This window comes from Hemibagrus wyckioides, linkage group LG06 (assembly GCF_019097595.1).
Source record: "Hemibagrus wyckioides isolate EC202008001 linkage group LG06, SWU_Hwy_1.0, whole genome shotgun sequence".
Classification (NCBI taxonomy): Eukaryota; Metazoa; Chordata; class Actinopteri; order Siluriformes; family Bagridae; genus Hemibagrus; species Hemibagrus wyckioides.
The window spans coordinates 35,521,395-35,538,564 of NC_080715.1; the positions used below are offsets into that span (position 1 = coordinate 35,521,395).

The following is a 17,170-nucleotide window of genomic DNA, read 5'->3' on the forward strand; positions in this document are numbered from 1 at the left end:
TTTTGTGCTATTACTTGTAGGTTTCATTATTTGTTCTTATTTTCTTTATTTTTATTAACCCTATTGACCCTAGAACTATGATACAAACTGAACAATGAGTAATTTGAACCATTACACCCCTGATACCTGCTCATTGTCTTTAGATTTGGATTTCCGTGCTGCTCTGCTTTTACTTCTGGTCATTTTCAGGGAGTGCCTGGACAATTATGTCACAATTGGATGGTATTGTATGCAAGTAATTAATAGTAAGATAATATAATGAACTATTTTAGACTTTTCTAATACTGATTCTTCATTTTGTTCAGGATGAACCAGCCACACCCTATACCACGGTACAGATTTTGGGAGCGTCTGACTGGAAACAGGTCTTCAGTGAGAAGAGAATCTTCAACATTGTGAAAATGGAGAGATCTGAAATTTGCTGAGCAGCTGGGATGGAGGATGGCATTCTTTCTGCTTTTTCTGTGTATTTTGTATTCAACTTTGCATATCCCTCACACGACAGGAACACTCTGCTCTTTGTCCAAAGGTATTTGTTGAAGGTATCTGCACCTGGTGATAAGCCATTGCCAACTGCTGATGTCAGGATTATTAATCTTGTATCCTAGTCTGAGAAGATGTCACGACCCTTTGCATGTCCAAAGTGTTTGTGCAGACATTTTACTGTTGTAAAACTAATCAAACATATAGGATTGATTCACGCTCATGAGCATGACTTTTCCATCTGTTGCGGACTTGATGGGTGTCAACATTACTTTTTCAAATATTCAAGGGTATTGTGTGGGAAAAAAGTATTGTGTACAATTTGTGAAAAGTTTTATGTTGGAGATCTTTGTTTTAAAGAAGTTATATTTTGTTAAAACTTTTTTTTGAAATCTTCACTTCACTATAAACTGGGAGAAATTGTTTAAACATTGATCATTAAAGTTACTGATATTAAATTGATGCTTTTTGGGTTCAGTTGTTGAATGTGCATGTTGTTCAATAGGAAAAAGAACTTTAATAGTTCTGGAAGGAACACTTTGGCACAGTTAAGGTCTCTCTCTCTCTCTGACACACACACACACAAACTATAATATACTGATATGCTCCATATAACTCCATATAAAAGCCAGAAACTAAGCTTCTGTGCTTATGTAAAGGGTTAATGGGGCCACTTGGTTGTCAACAGTCAAAATCACAAATTTTACCTCTTCCCAACAGTGAAAACCACCAACAATCAAGAATGCATGATTATATAGTGTCATGGCTGTGCAGTCAAAAAATGTGGTTACAATGGAGGTCTATGGGGCAAAACCTCCAGGAACAGTAAATGAGGGAGAAAAAATCAAATCTGATGCTGCAAAAAACTAACAATGCATCAAAGCCAATGTTGTTACTAATCTTTGACAGGTCCAAGACTGTGATGAAAGTAAATAGTGAAATAACCAGTCCACAATCACATATTGAAAATCAGATCAGTATCAGTACAAATCAAAATCAGTACAAATACTTCGTTACTGTACTTAAGTAGATTTTTCAGGTATCTGTACTTTACTTGAGTATTTATTTTTCTGACGACTTTTTACTTATACTCCCTACATTTAAACACAAATATCTGTACTTTCTACTAATTACATTATCAAAACATGCCCGTTACTTTTTCATCCACAGATGACGACACGACGTAAAAGACGTAACTAACTAGAGAGGGAAATCTAGTGAGTGAACGGGTTATGATAGAGAGAAAACTTGCAGTGCGACATGGAGGAAGAAAGGGATACAGGGAGTATTGCCGAGTCAGACGACTATGCAGCAGACTCAGAAAAGCAAGACATTCCCCATCCATGGCCATATTTAAAAGAACTGTTCGATGTTGTCGGCTCCAAGAATGATTCATGGCGAATGCATTGTGTCTTGTGCCAACCTAAAACCCACGAGCTTCTGGCGCACAAAAATTCGCCGTCTAATTTGAAAAAACACATAATGGTAAAGTATATTTACAGTTGTATTTATTAGCTTATTTAGCATTTTATGGAAGTCAGTTTACAACCTTTACCAATGCTATGGGAACACATTTTTTGATAGTATAGAGCTAACACTAGCTAGCGTTTTGCTGAATAAAAAACAGTAACCCTCAATTAATTGCTGTTGTCCCACTTTGGGGCTATCTGCTAGAAAACCCCTCTTGGGTAGGTTTAGGGGTGAATAGTGGTTTGAGTTAAAATTAATAAAGAAAGGCTTTTTATGACACCCTTGTATGTCTGTGTTTTATATATGTGTTTATGTATATAAGTGTCACTCCCAGAGAAAGCACGTGAATTACTTGGAGAGATACAAAAACCTTACTGCATCTACTTTGAAGAGGAAGTCAACCTCAGATGAGGGCTAACTGATAGCATATAATATACTAAGTAACTAACATTATTTAGCTGATGATCACATTTACTGTGAGCTGATCACATAAAAATGTAGTGACATGAACATTTGTTAATAGTGAGCACCAGGAATTTATGATACATCCTTATTACTTGAGTATATAATTTGAACCCTTATTGTAAAAGTATTGTAAAAGTCTAATTCCATGATCTGTTTTCATCAAGGTATTACAAAGGGAAAAAAAAATCCTTCTATGGTTTTGTATTCCATAGGCCTTGACTTTATCAAAAGCCATCTGAAGGAGCAACCCATGGTGCATCCAAGTGACCATTCCCATTCTTCAGAGGAGGAGGACTTCTTTCCCCCATCAGGCAGGGAAATGCTCAAGAAAACTCCAAGCAGCTAGAGTCCTACCTAGCCTGTCCAGATGATACCATGGATGTCCTGAAATCTTTCCCAGCAGTCTGCACCTTGTCACTAAAGCTCAACACACCCCTACCTGCCTCAGCTGCCTGCGAAAGGCTTTTTAGCACTGGAGGACTGATTTTCACACCTAAAAGGGTGTTCCTTGATTCAAAGAACTTTGAGAACCAGCTTCTGATGAGGCTGAATAAAAGATTTTGGTAGTTCTGTAGAGATGAGTGAATTTCTCATAAAAGAAAAAAAAGACTTGATTAGACTTAAAGTTTCCATTGTTGATCATATAATGTTTCAAGTTCTTTTGCTGAAATAGAAAACAGGTTTGCACATTGCCATGAAGTAAGGCTGTCAAAAGTTTTTTTTTATATAAAATGTTTAAAAGATACAAATTCTGTTTAAAAGTAATTTATGTTAAATATAGCATTGAGAGTGCCAAAGTTGTTAAAAATAATCCAGATGCTCATGGAGGACCTCTGGTCAGTTCAGTCTTGATTTTATTTAACTTGCAGCAAACTGACTGTGTCCAGTAATTTTGTTCCCTGCAGATTGTTAATAAAAGAAGAAGAATTTCCTGCTTTAGTGCCGAACTTTTTTAGTTTTCAAAACATGTATTGTGTGTCATTGACGGGAAAACATTTTTACTTTTTACTTTTTTACTTAAGTATATTTCAGACCCTGTACTTTCTTACTTTTACTTGAGTAAAGAAGTTGAATCAGTACTTCTACTTTTACCAGAGTCTTTTTTCACATACGTATCTGTACTTTTACTTAAGTATAGAATGTGAGTACTTTTGCCACCTTTGCAGAGAAATACACAACAAAACAAATGAAAAACCAATTGGCCGAAACAGGAGTCAATGTTTGTGACAGAACTGTAAGAATGAAATGGGATTTAAATATAAAACAGCCAAAGGAAAACCAGCACTAACACCAAAACAGAAGAAAACAAGTTTATAGTAGGCTAAGGAGAAGCAATCCTGGAGTGTGGATGGTTGGATGAAAGTGATATTCAGTGATGAATCATGAATCTGCTTTGGCCAAGGAGATGGTGCTGGAACTTTTGTCTGGTGCCGTTTTAACAAAACGTATGAAGATGACTGCCTAAGGAAAACAATCAAATTTTCTAACCCATTCATGACATGGGGTTGCATGTCAGGTAAGGGACCAGGGGAGATGGCAATCATTACCTCAACAGTCAATGCACAGGTGTACCTTGAAATTCTGGACACTTTTCTCATCCCATCAATAGAAAATAGATTTGGTGATGAAGTCATTTTTCAGTATGACGATGCATCTTGTCATAGCGCAAAGAGTGTTAAAGCTTTTCTTTAGCGAAGGCAAATCAACTCGATGACATGGGCAGCAAACAGTCCGGATCTCGGTCCAACTGAAAATTTATGGTGGAAATTGAAAAGACTGGTCCATGATAAGGCTCCATCCTGCAAAGCTGATCTGTCAACTGCTATTCGAGAAAGTTGGAACCAGATTGATGGGGAATATTGTTTTTCATTAGTGAAGTCTATGCCTCAAAGAATTCAGGCACTCATAAAAGCCAGAGGAGGAGCAAAGACATGCCATTAATGTAAATAAAATGTACATGATTTTGTGAAGTCGTTTTATGAAGCCATAATGTTAAGCTATTGAACAAAACCTTTTTTGTGCCATATCAGTGATTTGTGTGTTTGCGATAAAGTAAAAAATCTGAGTGAATTTCTTCCAAGTGTGTTGATTCCATATGTTTTGCCAGGAGTTGTAGATAGATAGATAGATAGATAGATAGATAGATAAACAAGTTTCCATAAAATAATAATTTAATATCTATCTATCTATCTATCTTTACACATACATGCACATACATTTTCATTCAAGTCTCAGGTTAATTGCTTTATATATTTTTTTTATTTTGTATTTTATACAGTTTATTTTTTGACATTCTTTTTTGTCACACCTTAAGACAGCCAGGGGTGGTGTCAAAATCTGGATATCCTCTAATGCCAAGACCTCTGTCCTACTGCTGTGTGTGCCAGTAACGGCCCCAAACTTGGGAAACAGGGTTGATTCTGGGGCAGGTTTTGTTAGGTGGTTTGGAGGGTTTGGACCAGGAGTGCTCCCCTTAAGGGAGTGAGCCTTAATGACCCTTTAACTCTTGGGGAGTGGAGATGATGAGGCAGGGGACACTGTGGGGGTCTTGTTTAGAGTATTTGTACCCTGAGCTTTCAGGAGTGCTCCGCTAAATTGTATGAGCTGTAATGACCCTTCAACTGCTGGGGGGAGGGGGTTGGGGTTGATTTAAACCCTGACTTATGCAATCATCTGTCTCAAAGGAAGCATGCTTCCCATCATCTGTTTACAACTGCCACCCTTGGTTTGCAGGATTGCGGTTTTGGGGCCGATATAGCTCACGCCCTTTAGCAGAGCACTCCTGAAAGCTCAGGGTTCAAATGTTCTACAAAACCAACACCCCCAGCAGCTGAAGGGTTGTTACAGCTCACGCTCTTTAGCAGAGCACTCCTGAAAGCTCAGGGTTCAAATCTTCTAAACCCCCCCCCCCCACCTCCAGCAGTTGAAGGGTCGTTATAGCTCGCACATTTTAGCGGAGCACTCCTGAAAGCTCAGGGTTCAAATCTTCTAAACCGCCCCCTAAACCCCCACCCCCCCAGGAGTTGACGGGTCGCTACAGCTTGCACATTTTAGCGGAGCACTCCTGAAAGCTCAGGGTTCAAATCTTCTAAACAACACCCCCCACCGCCCACCAGTTGAAGGGTCGTTACAGCTTGCACACTTTAGCAGAGCACTCCTGAAATCTCAGGGTTCAAATCTCCACTAAAGTGAGCGAGCTGTTACAACTCCTGAAAGCTCAGGGTACAAATACTCTAAACAAGTCCCCCACACTGTCCTCTGCTTCATCATCTCCACTCCCCAAGAGATAAAGGGTCATTAAGGCTCACTCCCTTAAGTGGAGCACTCCTGGTCCAAACCCTCCAAACCACCCAACAAAACCTGCCCCAGAATCAACCCCTTAACTCAGGTGTCTTGACCAGGGAGCACAATGATGGACCTAAATGGTACTTGGCAAGTACGTTCCTGAAAAAAGTAGCTCTCTGGTCTCGGAATGCCCATACCTATAAACTAGAGGATATCTCAGAATTTGACATGTTCCTGGTGATCATCTGGTGTTCTAAATCTTTTTAAATGGGTGGAAGTCGTACAACGCCTGATAAACGAGGCTGTCCTCGTCTTTTATCCAGTTTCTCCTTAGCATTTCTGTGCGCTGTTGCTTGACCACACCTATGGACTCCTGTAGGGATTTCTTCAGTGACGTCTCCAGGGATACTGTTGCTGAAATAATAAGAAAATATGTATTAACTTTTACGGTTTTAATCAGTGTACAGACATTTGAGTCATATCCAGAACTATATCAAAGATGACTGTCAGGTAATGTGCATGAAGTTGTAATAAAACTGAAGGTAAACTTTAAAGTACTGCTCTCTCCTGAGATGTTCAGCTGTTTGTACTTATAATACAACTCCACATGCTGAATGACTACAGGCATTTCCCCCAAATCATTACCACAATGATAAAGAGTGTACAACAGATATTTGTCTCTCTTTTGTTCCTTACATCAACATTTGCTGGACATTTTCTTCTTCAAGGATGTAGCTTTGGAGTTTCTTGTAGTGATCTTTCAGCATCTTTGGGTGATTGAGGAAGTCACAGCCCTTTTGGATGTCAGCCTTCATTCTTTCCACCAGAGTATTCATGCGTCTGGCCTGAAGAAACAAAGATATGACACAGAATGGCACTGGTGGCTAAATTGTAATACTTATCCATATCACAAATAATATGAGTGAAAACTACGTGCTGAATCCTGGCAATGGAATAGCAAATAAAATAGAAACTGTCTATATGGTAACTTAATGTGGACAATGGACAATGTGTTCTTTAGTCTGTCTATTTTTAGTTTCTCCTCCAAAGGCATTTCTTTGTCTGAGCTGGAAAATAATCAGCCCCAGCCTTGACCCTTCATAATCTAAAACGAAACTTTACACTGACAACTCTTTATCTTTGAAAGCTAACCACTTATTACACCCGAACACTTCAGATTTAACAATAATAAAGTCATTTTTAAAAAACTAATCAGAAAATTAGATTAGCACAGGACAACCCAATAGACATAGCTCATAAGTTTCAGTTTCAGAGAGTATCAGAGAGCAGGTTTAGTAATCAGCAGTTCTTCCAGTTTATGAGCAGTCTCGCGTAATCAGACCTTCAGACTGATGGCAGCAGGTCTGGATTCAATTAGCAGCTTTTATTGGCCAAGAATTGCCAAAGAGGGCGTCTGACTGACATGGAAAGCAACCAATCACAGTTTTTTTTTTCAGCATCATGTTTAGGGGCATAATGATATAAAGTCTCCACAAAACAGACAGGCGTGAAGCCATAGATAGTCAATTTAAGGAAGTTGTGCAAATTAATGAGTCTATACCATGAACATCACATAATTTGGAAACATTTTCATAATCATAATTTTGATCCACTTAAGAGCTCAGTGTCACAGCTGCGAAAACGACAGCTTCCTTCTTCCATGAGGGAAGCAGTCATGGTGGCTTTGTTTCCAGGCAGATTGTTAACAAAGTTAACACGCATGGCTCCTGAAAATCCTGTAGAATCCAACCAGTCAGAATTTTACAGTATTTTACAGAATTTTATCGGTTTACAATTTTGTACGCAATTTTTATCAGACATTCAGCCAATTGATCAGTGACATAATGTCTGAGGCTGAGACTAGTTTTTTCACCATGTTCAGAGCACTGGGCTATAAATTAGAGGAAACACTGACCTCATCAAGCTGTGCATCTTTCTTCTCCATAAGGTCTGTAAGAGTGTCCAGTTTCCTCTCCAGAAGCAGGTTCTTAAAGCTGCTTTTCTGCTGCACCTCCAGGATGGCCTTGTTGCAGTTCTGGTTGAGTTCATCGCGCTCCTGCTGCATCTGAACACCAAGAAATGAGACAGAGGCGTATTTAGTTCTCTCTTAAATAACTTTTCTCTCTTAAATAACATGCTTTTTCTCTCTCACCTCATTGAGTAACTGCTCCAGCACTTCATTGTGGTATTTCAGGTCCTTCACCTCTTTCTCCAAAACTTTGAGATGTGTTCTCGCTCTCTGAAAGAGGAATGAAATGGGATCACGTAGAAACTGAGGTCTGTACTGGGTCACACAGTAACCCTCCAAAACACACAACATATCATAATATCTCTACAAATTTTAGACTATGATTTTTCTCGATTCTGACTGGTCAGATGGTGTTAAATGATTTTCTATGACAGTAGCGCCCACTGCAAATAATATGACTTATATTAATGCACTTGTTTTAATAGGTTAACTTGTTTCACAGATGTTGCATGTAACCATTACTGAAAGTCTAATGTGTGGTTCTTTAATAAATACAAAAATTGTAATTGTTAAAATTTGCTGTGCTATTTACAGGCTTTTACAAAAAAATAATCATCTTATGATGGTAACATTAACACCACTTCAACACATCACCCTTTCATTCATTATTTTCCTATAACAACACACCTCCATGCTTGTGAATGTATATGCAGTAACGGAATGATAACAGTGAAGGTGATGATGCAACTTCAAGATTAAAAGAGATACATACGGCCTGTAAGGCTTTGTCCTGTTTATAGATTGCAAGCTGCTTCTTTAGCTCAGACACTTCTTCCGTGGCTTTCTGCTGCCCAGTCAGACGCTTGTTCTCCTTCCGCACTGCAGCCATCTCACTCTTCAGGATCATCTCGTTTTTCTTCATCTCCTCCACTTGCTCCTGCACATAGACAGCCAGAGGAAGAACAAAGATAATTAATGACATGCAGAAATCAGAAAAAAAAGCTGAAATCATACACATATCAGGTGAGGAGTTATGACTGACCTAAAGGAAAACAAGAATCATGCATCATTATGTTGGATTGCAGTTTAAAGCAGTAAAAGAAAAAATCATGTTCAAAGTGTGCTTTATTGGTATGACTGTTTGGTACTATGTTACCAAAGCAAAACAGATAGACAAATAAATGTGATACAAATCTAACCAGCAGGAGATGATGAATTGTACCTGAAGTGAGCTGATTTGGTCAACGTTCCTACGAGTGATATCACTGTAAAAATTCTTCATATCAGTGAAAGCTTTCTCGTGGTTTTTTATCAGTGTGTTAGAGTGGGCGCTCTTCCTTTGCTTGATTTCATGGAGCTCAGTCTTTTGCCTCAGGTCTTGCTCCTGTCGCTGTTTTTTCAAGTCATTCGCACATGCAGCCTTGATTACTGTAAAGAAAAATCAGCATGTTGAGATGCGGCACACTGTTATGTGTCATGGAGAGTCAAAGACAGACGCTATTAATACAGTACCTTGTACTCTCTCCTCAAATTCATTTCTCAGCTTTGTGAGTTCCTTATCGTGGCTCTGTGAAAACAAAGAAGTGGCTATTAACAGTGATGATAAATAATCTGAACGTGCAGTACAATCATCCAGAATATATTTACTAAAAAACAAAGAAAAGAGGCTCTTCAAACAGTTTTTCTATATTTATATTTTAGAGTGAATTCTTATTATGTTTTAGAGGTGAAATTATATGTAAAAATCACACATATTTAGAAATGTTTGTGCCTAAAATTTGAGCTCATAACAATTTCAAATATAAGACTTTTCAAAGGATCCATGGATGCACTGCTTATTGCACAGTAACCTAGAGAGAGATGATGGAATTCTATCACAAACCACATACACACATCACATCTAAGACAGCAGTGTCAAACTCTGCAGTTAAACTCGCTTTAATTTCCATGAGGTGGAGCTGAAACTCCTCCTGTAATCCAAAGCTTAACCCTTACACCTTGAGACGCAGTACAACAGACTATCAAACACATTGAATAGTCCTGTACTGTAACTGTACGCTTCACCAGGGTTACTGTTTAACTGCCATGTGTCAGAGAGCAAACCTCAGCTTGCACCCACCAGTTTTAGGTTCTTGATGTAGTTCTCATAGGAGGACTTCTGTTCTTTCAGCTGCATTTTCAGGCTGCGCATGCCTCTCCGCAGCTCATTCTCCAGGTCTGTCTGCTCTTTCTCCCGGAGTTTGGTGGCAGCCACTTCTTCTGCCTTAAGTTCTGTAAGGCGATTTTGTTGTTCGTAGAGCAAGCATTTTTCTTTCTTCTCGTACATCTAAAGACAAAAAAGACGCATCATTTCAGACACTTCCTTTTATACATCATCTGAGTCACTGAAGAATGCTGATCATTATTAGTGATACCTTGATTTCAGCCTGATGGCGCTCTTCAGCTACTTCCAATTCGTGTTCCCTGATCCTGATGACAGCTTTCTTCTCCTCCAGTTGACTTTTGGTGACCTCCCAAATAGCATGTATCTTGTCTCTCTCATGCTGGTAATAATCACTCTGTTCTCGTTCCTGCTCCAGCTCCACACGCAGCTGGATAATCTGTTCTTCCAGCTGAAGGAGAATCAAAATTACAGGTGAATTACACCAAACAATGGAGTGTTACAAGGCAAATCAATTAAAAATGTTCTTATGTTAATGCTCGTCTAGAGTGCCGTGAAAAAACAAACTTTTTTTTTTATACCAGATATAGTGCAAGTGATAACAGGAACCTGTTTCATTAATTTTCCACATTATTAAATGATATAAATGTATAAAACTATATGTATAAAAAGTACAATTTTTACAAAAAGTAGTATTTTAGGAATTCTACAGCAAATTTCTGTAAAGTAATAGGAAACACATCAACTTCAGGGTGGTAACAGTAACTCAAATTCCCACGTGCAGGGATAGACATCAGGCAGGGGTTTATTATAAAATAACAAAATGAACAGACACTGGAAAACATTAGGGCAGAACTAGGATCTAAAATACAAGATACAAGATATGAACTCAACAGCATAAATCAGAGAACACTGAGTAACGAAACAGCACCTGATGACAAGGACTCAGCAAACAATACATGTAAGAATATCTAACATAGGTATAAGTTAGTAGTAACTAACTTATAGTTAGTGAAACACGACGGACAGGTGTGCAGAGGCGGGAATGGGCTAAGGATCGAGCGGGGTAAAACACGTGAGAACACAAAACAAACAAAGACACTTGGCATAGGGTATAAACAAACCCCTGCTGGAATGCCCCCTGGTGTTCCAACAGGGAATTAACCAAGCCATCCATCACACCAAGTGGTTTATTCCTTAGACACCATACGCTGTTTATCTTATTTTAACATACTAAAAGTCTTGTCTTTCCACTTTAGTTTTTCCAAGTTTAGGTGTCTAACAGCCTTGATTGTATGAGTTAAAGCTGCATTTGGTAAAATTAGTAGTTTCTCAGCCACTAAAAACATTATTCACTGGCTTAAAGTTTTATATATATATATATATATATATATATATATATATATATATATATATAAAGAATAAAGACAATTTGTACATTAATTAAACTTTACCTGTTCCTTCTCTGAAGAAAGTCCATTGACTGCAGTCACAGACTTTCCTTTCACAGACTTTGTGTCCTTTTTTGGTGGCTGAAACATTAAAAAACAACGTTTTAGCCTTAATAAGACTCAATTTCATTTTTAAACCTCAAACACACATTTAACAACACAAGGCTAGACTAGACTTTTTTTTTAATCTAGCTCTTTAAATTGTATATTTATTTATTAATAATATATTTATTTCTAAAATAAATATTAATAATTAATCATATTTATTTTTTGACTATTTATACTTACCATAATGTGTGTTTTCAATTGTTAAATCAGTGTATGTTCACATTACTAGTAGTGTATACATATACATATACATATATATATATATATATATATACATATATATATATATATATATATATATATGTATATGTATACACTACTAGTAATGTGAACATACACTGAGCATATATAGCATTTTAAGCAGTTCACAGATTTAACAATTGAAAACACACATTATGGTAAGTATAAATAGTCAAAAAATAAATATGATATATATATACACTACCAGTCAAAAGTTTGGACACATCTTCTAATTCCATGGTCTTTCCTGATGTTTATTTCTTTCTACATTGTAAAACAATGCCGAAGGCGCCGAAATACACAATAATGTCGTTTGAACAGTTGATATTGAGATATGTCTGCTACTGATGCTCTGTAAAGCCTTCATAACGGCTCTAATCTGAGGTGCTGTTAATTGGTGATTTCTGAGGCTGGTAACTCTAAATGAACTTCTCCTCTGCAGCAGAGGTCAGTTTTGGTCTTGCTTTACTGGGATGGTCTTCATGTGAGCCAGTTTCATCATGGTGCTTGATGGGTTTTGCAAATGCACTTGACAATACTGTTCTTGCAAGAACTATTCCAGAACACCTGACCTTCGTGTCTTAAAATAACAACTGACTGTTTTTTGTTACATATGGATTACTTAAGTCCATGTGTGCTACACATGAGTTTTGAAATCTCCAGTATTGTTCAAGAATTTAGAAAATAAATCCCTAAACAAAGAACACTGAATTAGAAGGTGTGTCCAAACTTTTGACTGGTGGTGTGTATATATATATATATATACATTCGTTTTCCACCTTTAAACTGTTATTACCTTGTATCCTAAAGGTTTTACATTGTTTTGTACAGCATATTAACTTAATAACTTATGAACCTCTTAATGCCTGCTCACTGATAATGTGTTAATACACAAATATATATTTGTCATGTTTAGGTTAAGTTAAAATAAAGACAATTTGTACATTAATTAAACTTTACCTGTTCCTTCTTTGAAGAAAGTCCATTGACTACAGTCACAGACTTTCCTTTCACAGACTTTGTGTCCTTTTTTGGTGGCTGAAACATTAAAAAACAACGTTTTAGCCTTAATAAGACTCAATTTCATATTTAAACCTCAAACACACATTTAACAACACAAGGCAAGACTAGACTGTAATGTTATTTAGCAATCTAGTGGTTTGTAGTATAGCTAATGATCATCGAAAGCTAGCCCGTTAGCTATCAAATACATTTAACTCTTTAAACTGTATATATATTTATCAATAATATGTTTATTTCTAAAATAAACATTAATAATTAATCATATTTATTTTTCGGTTATATTTATACTTACCATAATGTGTGTTTTCAATCGTTACCATCTGTGAACTGCTTAAATGCTATATAAACTCGGCGTATGTTCACAACATTTTCCATGTTTTACTAATATATATACATACACCAATCAGGCATAACATTATGACCACCTGCCTAATATTGTGTTGGTCCCCCCTTTGCTGCTAAAACAGCCCTGACCCGTCACACACTGTGTATTCTGACACTTTTCTGTCAGAACCAGCATTAACTTCTTCAGCAATTTGAGCAACAGTAGCTCGTCTGTTGGATCGGATCACACGGGCCAGCCTTCGCTCTCCGCGAGCATCGGTGTGTCTTGACCTCCCATGACCTTGTCACCAGTTCACCACTGTTCCTTCCTTGGACCACTTTTGATAGATACTGACCACTGCGGACCGGGAACACCCCACAAGAGCTGCAGTTTTGGAGATGCTCTGATCCAGTGGTCTAGCCATCACAATCTAGCCCTTTGTCAAACTCACTCAAATCCTTACACTTGCCCATTTTTTCTTTTTTCCTGCTTCTAACACATCAACTTTGAGGACAAAATGTTCACATGCTGCCTAATATATCCCACCCACTAACAGGTGCTGTGACGAGGAGATAATCAATGTTATTCACTGCACTGGCCAGTGGTCATAATGTTATGCCTGATTGGTATGTATATATATATATATATATATATATATATATATATATATATATATATATATATATATATACCTCTTAAAGCCTGCTCACTGATAATGTGTTAATATACAAATATATATTTGTTATGTTTAGGTGACGATTAAGTTAAAATAAAGACAATTTGTACATTAATTAAACTTTACCTGTTCCTTCTTTGAAGAAAGTCCGTTGACTGCAGTCACAGACTTTCCTTTCACAGACTTTGTGTCCTTTTTTGGTGGCTGAAACATTAAAAAACAACGTTTTAGCCTTAATAAGACTCAATTTCATTTTTAAACTTCAAACACACATTTAACAACACAAGGCTAGACTAGACTCTAATGTTATTTAGCAATCTAGCGGTTTGTAGTATAGCTAATGATCATCGAAAGCTAGCCCGTTAGCTATCAAATACATTTAACTCTTTAAACTGTATATATATTGATTAATAATATATTTATCTCTAAAATAAATGTTAATAATTAATCATATTTATTGTTTGACTATATTTATACTTACCATAATGTGTGTTTTCAATCGTCAACTCTAAAGACGTAAACACGTAGCTCGGTGTATGTTCACAAACTGAAGCTATAGCAACAGGATTTTTCTGAACTTTGTGACGTGATGTTCCGAACCGATTCTGTGACGCACGGACCAAGCTCAGCGGCAACACACAATCACGTGACTGCTTCATATACTTGTTCAAAACTAGCTCGAGTCCCTTGCCCGAAGTGTCATTCACTTCGCTAGTACTTTTTGAATTAGGATGGAACCAGCCAAGAAACCCGCTTCCTTACTTTATTACATGAAACAACCCACTGCCCCGCTTCCTCGGTCCCCTGTGAGAGAAAGTAGTAAATAAAAAGTTATACAGTCAAGTCATCTTTCATTCCTCACACAAGAAAATGTCAGCTCCCCAGTTTACAAGCATAGGTTTCGGGCAAGGACAAATTTTCTTCAGTACAAATTCATGCATAAACTACTGCAGGTTTTTTTTCTCCATAAATTCATTCATAGACTCAGTTATTCATACATTGTGTATGTACATCAACTTGCATACATGACACTTGAAACACTTTATTGCCACTATTTTTATATGTCTTCAAAGTGGTTAATTTATTACATAAAACAATCCACTGCCCCACTGGGATGCAAAGACAACTATTCAATCTTAAGACCATAACCCTTGTAATACATGTAATCATCAGGTTTGAATTTGGATTGACCAATTCCACAGAACATGACAAGAGTACAGTGTATAAGTTAAATGCACACCTACGACCAACAACATAGGTTTTGCCCTCTAAATGACCGGATAACTCCCTGGTTAAAGAATATCTCTCCAAACAACGTCTTCTAAATGATCTGTGGAAACACAGAAAGATAAATATGTTACTTAAATTATGGAAGTTATGGAAAAAGTTTTCTTGCAGAAACACCAGACTATCTCACCATCGCATGTGAGACACAATTAGATTATCAAAGGATTTCTACCTGCAGGCAGAATTTAAAATAAACTTTCTTACCTGTCAGGAAAAGATTCTCTAATCAGAGAGATTCTATAGAAATCACCCTGCTGCATGTTTCCTCAGGATCCTGGGAGAGTTGCCAAAAGAGACATAGACGACTTATTTAGATGTCAAGATCTCTCAAAGTTTATTCAGAGGTATGAGCATATATACAATTGTTAAGTTGTCCAAGTATGTGGAGGGTTTTGACTGGCCAGGGATAGGAGTGATTTTGTCTATCTAATGGTCAGCACAAACTTAAAGACAGCCCCTTAACAAGAGAGCTAGAAGAGAAGAACAGGATTTAATGTTCTGAGCAGAAACTGAATAAAATAAAAGGAGTCATGATAATTACATTCACATACAGCAGTCAGCAGACACCCTTATCTGGATGGAATAGTCTCTTTTCAAAAAAACATCTTCATGCTAGGTCACTATGTCAGGGACAAAAAACTCAGGTGGGGGGTTGATTGGAGGCTTGGGGGGCTGGGGGGTTTAAGTACAGTATGGAAACACAAGACAAAGCTTTTTTCAGTTAAAGATAAACATAGATAACCAAAATGCCGTAGATAAAAGTGATTATTTAAGCATAAGCTAACATAATTTAACTGCAGCATGGCCTCATTCTTAGCTGTGTAGATGTGCTTCTGCCTAAAAACTTCTACTAAAACTCTTCCAGCATGCTGGGCAGAATTATGGCTTCACTCCTGTGTGAATGCGCTGGTGTCGATGGAGATTATTCTTCCAACTGAAAGTCATCCCACAGTCTGAGCAGCGATACGGCTTCACTCCTGTGTGAATGTGCTGGTGCTGTTGAAGAGTACTCTTGTGACTGAAGCTCATCCCGCACTCTGAGCAGTAATATGGCTTCACCCCTGTGTGAATGCGCTGATGTCGTAGAAGATTGCTCTTCCAACTGAAACTCATCCCACAGTCTGAGCACTGATAAGGCTTGTCTCCTGTGTGAATACGCTGGTGCTGTTGGAGAGCTCTCTTCTGACTGAAACTCATCCCACAGGCTGAGCACTGATATGGCTTCTCTCCCGTGTGAGTGCGCTGGTGATGTTGAAGATTACTCTTCTGGCTGAAAGTCATCCCACAGTGTGAGCAGAGGTATGGCTTCTCTTCGGTGTGAATACGCTGGTGTTGATGGAGATTACTTTTCTGGCTGAAACTCATCCCACAGTCTGAGCAGAAATAGGGCTTTTCACCTGTGTGAATGCGCTGGTGTCGTTGGAGAGTGTTATTCTGACTGAAACTCATCCCACAGTCAGAGCAGTGATACGGCTTCTCTCCCGTATGAATGCGCTGATGTTGCTGGAGATTTCCCTTGCGAGTGAAATTTATCCCACACAGTGAGCAGTGGTGAAATTCTTTCTTTACTCGTCTGTTACTGAGGGATGTGCCAGATGAGCTTTGCTGACTGTTGGTGAGTTCCATCTCTGGAGGTTCCATCTTTGTGAATGGACAGCAGGAGACACCACGTGTATCTAGAGCAGAAAGAGGCAAAAATAGTCAATGATTTAAGGTTTTTAACCACAATAATAAACTACAATAATACATTTTAAAAGCTGAAACTCAGAGCTTTAAACAGCTTTCCTGTGCTAGCTTTCACACCAGAATAATGTTTCAACCAGATGTAAGAGCACAAAAAAGAAAATACTCAGAGCTGATGAATATTATATGCAGAATCCTTGTCACAAACATGTCTCTTTTTCTGTCTAAGTGCAGGAAAGCCTGCTTAATTTATTGCAAATCTACATAAACCAAGTATTTATGTGAAAACCTTGAATAACAAAGATGTCCACTTATCTATCTCCTTAAATACATGTCAGTTTAGATCATCCTCAGTACACCCATGAGGAAGAATAACAGATTTTTAAGCATAAATAACAATATCAGACTGCATAGAAGGTTGTGAGTTCAAGTCCCAGCACCACCAAGCTGCTGTTGGGCCCTTGAGCAAGGCCCTTAAGTGCTCAGTTGTATAAAATGAGATAAATGTAAGGTGCTCTGGATAAAGGTGTATACCAAATGCTGT

General features: G+C 37.8%; 2 protein-coding genes across 7 annotated transcripts; both read right to left on the bottom strand.

Annotated features, from left to right (window-relative positions):
* Nucleotides 1-5,423: 5,423 nt before the first annotated feature.
* LOC131355268 (dynein regulatory complex subunit 4-like) lies at nucleotides 5,424-15,809 on the bottom strand. Of its 6 annotated transcripts, none has more exons than XM_058393615.1 (14): nucleotides 15,485-15,809; nucleotides 15,148-15,217; nucleotides 13,783-14,986; nucleotides 12,593-12,670; nucleotides 11,288-11,365; nucleotides 10,087-10,284; nucleotides 9,792-9,998; nucleotides 9,185-9,239; nucleotides 8,895-9,100; nucleotides 8,445-8,609; nucleotides 7,856-7,942; nucleotides 7,619-7,768; nucleotides 6,400-6,548; nucleotides 5,424-6,117 (listed from the first exon to the last, which is right to left on the bottom strand). In XM_058393615.1, exons 3-14 carry the CDS (start codon nucleotides 13,867-13,869, stop codon nucleotides 5,967-5,969), a joined length of 1,611 nt encoding a protein of 536 aa, XP_058249598.1. In that variant the 5' UTR covers nucleotides 13,870-14,986; nucleotides 15,148-15,217; nucleotides 15,485-15,809; the 3' UTR covers nucleotides 5,424-5,966. The 6 variants fall into 6 exon arrangements, with proteins under 6 accessions (XP_058249598.1, XP_058249597.1, XP_058249600.1 ...); XM_058393614.1 differs by having other exon boundaries at nucleotides 13,783-14,460; nucleotides 14,897-14,986; nucleotides 15,148-15,809; XM_058393617.1 differs by having other exon boundaries at nucleotides 13,783-13,860; nucleotides 14,138-14,986; nucleotides 15,148-15,809.
* Nucleotides 15,810-15,822: 13 nt separating this feature from the next.
* LOC131353832 (zinc finger protein 239-like) lies at nucleotides 15,823-16,584 on the bottom strand. Its single transcript, XM_058390906.1, has one exon. It carries the CDS (start codon nucleotides 16,582-16,584, stop codon nucleotides 15,823-15,825), a length of 762 nt encoding a protein of 253 aa, XP_058246889.1.
* Nucleotides 16,585-17,170: the final 586 nt, after the last annotated feature.

Excerpts from the sequence above, each read along its gene's own strand:
- LOC131355268 (XM_058393615.1), bottom strand. The coding sequence starts at position 13,869 with ATGTTTCAGCCACCAAAAAAGGACACAAAGTCTGTGAAAGGAAAGTCT. Across the intron at positions 8,610-8,894 it reads ACCAAATCAGCTCACTTCAG|GAGCAAGTGGAGGAGATGAA; the intron begins GTACAATTCATC and ends GTCTATGTGCAG. Across the intron at positions 7,769-7,855 it reads TGGAGCAGTTACTCAATGAG|ATGCAGCAGGAGCGCGATGA; the intron begins GTGAGAGAGAAA and ends CTTGGTGTTCAG.
- LOC131353832 (XM_058390906.1), bottom strand. The coding sequence starts at position 16,584 with ATGGAACCTCCAGAGATGGAACTCACCAACAGTCAGCAAAGCTCATCT.